Here is a 5492-nt window from a genome sequence, read left to right as displayed (position 1 = left end):
AATCTAAACTTAAAACATCAACTCTAAACCCTGAATCATCAACTCTAAACCCTAAACCATGAAACATCAACTCTAAATCCTAAACCCTGAAATATCAACTCTAAACCCTAAATCTTCAAATCTAAACCCTAAAACATCAACTCTAAACCCTAAACGTAAACCCTAAACCCTATATTTTTCTGAAATTCGAACCCTAAACCCTAAAACCCTAAACCTTCAAATCTAAACCGTAAAACATCAACTCTAAACCCTAAACGTAAGCCCTTAACCTTAAAACCCTAAACCTTCAAATCTAAACCCTAAAACATCAACTCTAGGGTTTTAGGGTTTAGGATTTAGGGTTTAGAGTTGAAGGTTTAGGGTTTAGGGTTTAGAGTTGCTGTTTTAGGGTTTAGGGTTATTTTTTAGGGTTTAGGGTTTAGAGTTTACTTTTTAGGGTTTAGGGTTTAGTGTTGATAGTTTAGGATTTAGTGTTGATGGTTTAGGGTTTAGAGTTGAAGTTTACGGTTTACGGTTTAGAGTTGATGTTTTAGGGTTTAGAATTGAAGGTTTAGGGTTTAGAGTTGATGTTTCGGGGTTTAGGGTTTAGAGTTGATGTTTCAGGGTTTAGGGTTCGTATTTAAAAAAAAATTGGGTTTACGATTGATGGTTTAGGGTTTATGGTTCGTATTTCAAAAAAAAATAGGGTTTAGGATTGATGGTTTAGGGTTTAGAGTTGAGTTTTAAGGTTTAAGGTTTTAATTTCGAAATAGTATAATTAGAAAGAAAATTAAAAAAATTATTTTTATTTTTTTAGATTTTTATTTTTTAAAATATTTATTTAATATATATATAAAGAACAAGAGCATAAAAGTCTTTTGCCACTTAATGAAGAATGTATTTTTGAAAATGTTCCTTTAAAAGTGGTAAAAATGAAAAGTGGTAGCAAGAAAGTGGTAAACATGCAATTTCCCCTTATTTTTTCTTTTTCTATTGGAAAAGGAGTTTATTTTTTTCATTTACCTCTTTCTAAGTGCAAAGGTGACTTGCAAGTTGCAAATAATTATGCAGCAAATGCACTGAGATTGGAGTATTTTTTTTTTCTTTTGATAAAATGTTAAATTGAGATTAGAGTTTTATATATGTGTCCTTCCTCCCTCTGAACTAGGTGGAATTTCTTTAATTTAGGAATTTCTTTTACTAAATAGAGTTGTGATCATTGTTCAGTAATCAAACATTTGAATTTTGACTTGGTAATATTTTCCAAATATTTCGATGTGTTGACATATGAAGTAGATGCAAAATAAATTATTTACTTCTCGAATTATAAAGCTCGGATTATCTAAATGAACTGTCAATGTATAATAATGCGTAAAAACACCAAACTCAAATAGAATTGTAAATTTGTAAAGCCATCATAAAGCCTAATGTGATGACAGTCCATCTAGCTTAGCATGGTATCAGAGCCCGATCCACGCAGTCCAACCCGATTCACATCGATCCGGTCCAAAGTTGGCCCTCGATCCTTGCCCGAACATTCCGAGATTGACGCTTAAAGAGCAATCATCTCGAGGGGACGTATTAGGGGCAAAGGTCCCACATCGATAATTGGAAGAGATCTTTAGTAATATCACTACAAAAAAATATGTATATAGCTACGAATTAGCTACAAAAATTTTGTGACTATATTTTTCAAGCCACAAAAAGCCACAAAATTAGCAACAGTTTTTAAAAACCAAAATTCGTAGCTATTCTGTAGATATATGTTGCTAATTAGCTGCAAATTACATTTTGTAGCTATCCGAAGAAAATAAGTCACAATTAGCCACATAAAATATTGTGGAAATCAACATCTACTATCAGCCACAAAAATAATCATAGAAATATATATATAGACACAATATAGTTTGTGGCTATTTGTGGAAAATTTAAACCCTACTCATACCCTAAACTCCAATTTTCTAATATTTAATCATAAACATTAAAAGATAATACAATAAATAATATGTAAAACGTTAATCTAACACTAATAACAAATATTAAAACATCAAATATAATAATTGTGCCCCCAAATTCAAAATCCTAAAACATGTCCTAAATTCTAACATACCCTAAACTTAAACTCCTTCCCTAACGGTTATGATGCATATGTTTTACTTAGAAGATTAATAATAGTTAATAGTTATTAAAATTACCATAAAACTTCAAATGATAGTCTTGGATGAGGAATTCATGGTAGATACAAGTGATTTTAAACTGTTGGACAATCACAATTTTTCAGAACCTCTTGACACACATGTCTTATATAAATTATAGATTTTTTTTCGTAAAAAATAAATTATACTTTACAATCAAATGCTGATTTTTATAAAATATCATTGAGTTTTATAAATGTATGAGTTTATAAATTATCTTTTAAATAGATTTTACCACTTTTGGATATTTAAATTATCCAAAATGAAATATTTAAAATCTTTTCTTATATTATGGCTAATTATGTAAAATAAAATAACACTTTTCTACAATTTTTTAGAAAGCCCCGCCCAAAATTTTGGTTGACACCGCGAATCTTTTAAGGAATTTTTTTAAGTCTGCCCGAAATATTGCGCCAGATCTTCTCCTTTGTTTACCCTAGTATCCCTAATTTTCCTCACTGCTTCTCCTCTTTCTGATGTCGATTTACATTTATCAGTGACCTTATTTTCTCCTTTGCTCTAAGATTCGATGATTCTCTTTCAGTGTTCTGCTTTTATTTACAGATTCAAAGATTTATTCTTCTTTCAGTCATCTTTTCCTTCTAGTGTGAAACCGATCTAGGTCTTCATTTGTCTAGAAATCTCTGACTTTTTTGTTATGGTTCAATTTGTCTATAAATCTTTGAATATAGGCACTAATTCTCTTATGTTTCGGGTAATTGATGTCTTTATACTGAAATCGATTAAGGGTTTAATCAATCTGTGCATTATTGGGGTGAATTATTCCTGTGACAGAGAAGCCCTTTATTCTCATGGACGGCGGCGGTGGGAGACGTCTTCGGTAGGACTGAACGGGAGGGGTAACATGACTTCTGTGAGTCTATCTCTCTCTCTCTCTCTCTATTTATGTCTATCATTCTGCTTCTTTGAATGCTGAGTTTGGACATGTTAGGTCTCTTGCCAATGTATGTCTGCAGTTTGTTTTCGGTTGTATTGATGGATGTATGTCGGATTATATATCCCTATTCTTATCATTTTCCTACTGTTATATCTCTTGGTTTGGATTTCTATGAAACTCTATTTGTTTTGGTATTCTGATTCTATTGAGTAGTATTGTGTATGGCTTGTTTCTGAGAAGGCCTCTACTTAACTCTACCATAAGTTTGAGGTTCTGAGTTTTCAAGTTTGCTAATATCTTACTGATTTTTCTTATAGCAGGAGCTGTATGTGAACATCAGTTGGCCTTTGTACCAAAACATGTTTATGCTTTTGAGGTACGGATTTGTGAATTGAGCTTCATTGTATTTTTGTAAGAGTTTGTTTTTGCTCTGGCCTTGAATGACTTAGTGACTGATCATGATTCTGTTTTAGGTTCACTCACACTGGGCTCCAAGAAATTTGGCCTATGGTCACGAGGTATGCTCAGTTCTCTGGTTTTGTTTTAGTTGTTAGAATAATTTCAGTTGGTGCTAATCTTATGCTTTTCTAATTTGTAGGTGCCTAGAGTTGTGTCATCTCTTAGCGAAGAAGAGCAAGATGCACTTATGAAGAACATTAGGAGGAGAACAACACCACAACCAATAAAATCCTTGCTGATATCAAAATGAAATGTTTTTTTTTAGTTAAGATCGATCATAGCTACATATTTGTAGATTTTTGTTTTTGAAACTATGTGTGTACATTTAAATTAATTCTTAATAAAGATTAAATTTAGCATTTTTATATATTACAAATTAATTTAATTATATAATTATATTTTCAAAAAATAATAATTTATAATATAGCAACAATTATATATGATTATTTGTATTTAATATAGCTGCGGTTTTGTTTGTAGCTATTAGTGGTTAATGCAGCTATAAAATATGGTTTCTTACTATTTGTGGATATTAGCCACAAAATATCATTGTGGCTAGGTTGTAGAACTCCCGCCGCAAATAGCCACAAACGACCGATATCCACAAGCTTATAGCTGCAAAAGTTGCCACAAAAATAGCTACGAAAAGCTACTGAATTTAGGTCATAGCCACAAAAACAATTATGGCTATAGACAGTTTTTCTTGTTGTGTATATAAGATAGATGAGCCACTCCATTTATCACCAATTGGTTTTAGGTTGAAATCTCATCTAGTTTAACAGACAGTATGTCATAATAACGATATATATATATTTCAAAAGCATGGGAACATTATATATTTTGTTGGAAAGTCAATTAACAAGTTTATACAGAACATTGTGTACATTTATGCGTATGGTGCGATCTTTGCTTGCGAGACGACCTAAATGTATGGTGGAAAGTCATTTGGAAATTTATCTAGTCGTTGTTATAACTTCGACCTAATTATTGTTTCCTTATTTGAATTTTATTGTATTTTTCTAAATTAATGGTTAGGATTCAACTCGCTCATCGTTTCCGTGGATGCCAATATTTCATGCTACATTTTACTCCCTCCATTTCATAATTAAATTTTTACATATGGATCATTTTTTTTTTAATTTTCCATTTCACCCCTATTTAATGTATTTTTGTTTGGTTTTAGTAACTAATGAATTTAAAATAAAGGCAAAAATTAGAAAAGCTTTCTAAAATATGCATTGGAAATGTAAAAAAAAATACTTATAATGAAACAAAATTTAAAAACTAAACTGACACTTAATATATATGAAACAAAAAGACTAGCATTTTACTACTAACTACTAGTATCGGTAAAAAAGCAAATTCAAAAAAAAAAAATCTAAAACCGAAAATGATAGAAAAGACATATACTTGTGAAATTGAATGATTTGGGATTTCGTGCACTGTATCAGGTTTGATGTATGGGAAATTACCAAAATATCATTTTCAAAGTACAATTTTTCACGTTTACACTAATCACTTTTACCCTCATCTTTAATAAAGGGTAAAAGACATTTATAACCTTTTGATTTACTTTAACAAAAAAAAAACATATGGTTAACTAATCTAAACTTAAAACATAATTCTAAACCCTAAATCATCAACTCTAAACCCTAAATCACGAAACATCAACTCTAAACCCTAAACGTAAACCCTAAACCCTATATTTTTCTGAAATTCGAACCCTAAACCCTAAAACCCTAAACCTTCAAATCTAAACCCTAAAACATCAACTTTAAACCCTAAACGTAAATCCTAAACCCTAAATCTAAACTTAAAACATCAACTTTAAACTCTAAATCATCAACTCTAAACCCTAAACTCTGAAACATCGACTCTAAACCCTAAACTCTGAAACATCAACTTTAAATCATAAACTCTAAACCTTCAAATCGAAACCCTAAAACATCAACTCTAAACCC

General features: G+C 30.8%; 1 protein-coding gene across 1 annotated transcript; it reads left to right on the top strand.

Moving 5' to 3' along the window:
- Positions 1–2547: 2547 nt before the first annotated feature.
- LOC106341536 lies at positions 2548–3749 on the top strand. The gene is made up of 4 exons (XM_013780284.1): positions 2548–3048; positions 3393–3448; positions 3546–3590; positions 3671–3749. Exons 1-4 carry the CDS (start codon positions 2833–2835, stop codon positions 3720–3722), a joined length of 369 nt encoding a protein of 122 aa, XP_013635738.1. The 5' UTR covers positions 2548–2832; the 3' UTR covers positions 3723–3749.
- Positions 3750–5492: the final 1743 nt, after the last annotated feature.

This window comes from Brassica oleracea, chromosome C4 (assembly GCF_000695525.1).
Source record: "Brassica oleracea var. oleracea cultivar TO1000 chromosome C4, BOL, whole genome shotgun sequence".
Classification (NCBI taxonomy): domain Eukaryota; kingdom Viridiplantae; phylum Streptophyta; class Magnoliopsida; order Brassicales; family Brassicaceae; genus Brassica; species Brassica oleracea.
Note: the sequence above shows the minus strand (reverse complement) of the source record. Positions and strands in the feature narration are given on the sequence as shown.

Coding starts and splice junctions, on each gene's coding strand:
- LOC106341536 (XM_013780284.1), top strand. CDS start 2,833: ATGGTTCAATTTGTCTATAAATCTTTGAATATAGGCACTAATTCTCTT. Junction 3,049..3,392: donor GGAGGGGTAACATGACTTCT/GTGAGTCTATCT, acceptor TTCTTATAGCAG/GAGCTGTATGTGAACATCAG. Junction 3,591..3,670: donor ATTTGGCCTATGGTCACGAG/GTATGCTCAGTT, acceptor TCTAATTTGTAG/GTGCCTAGAGTTGTGTCATC.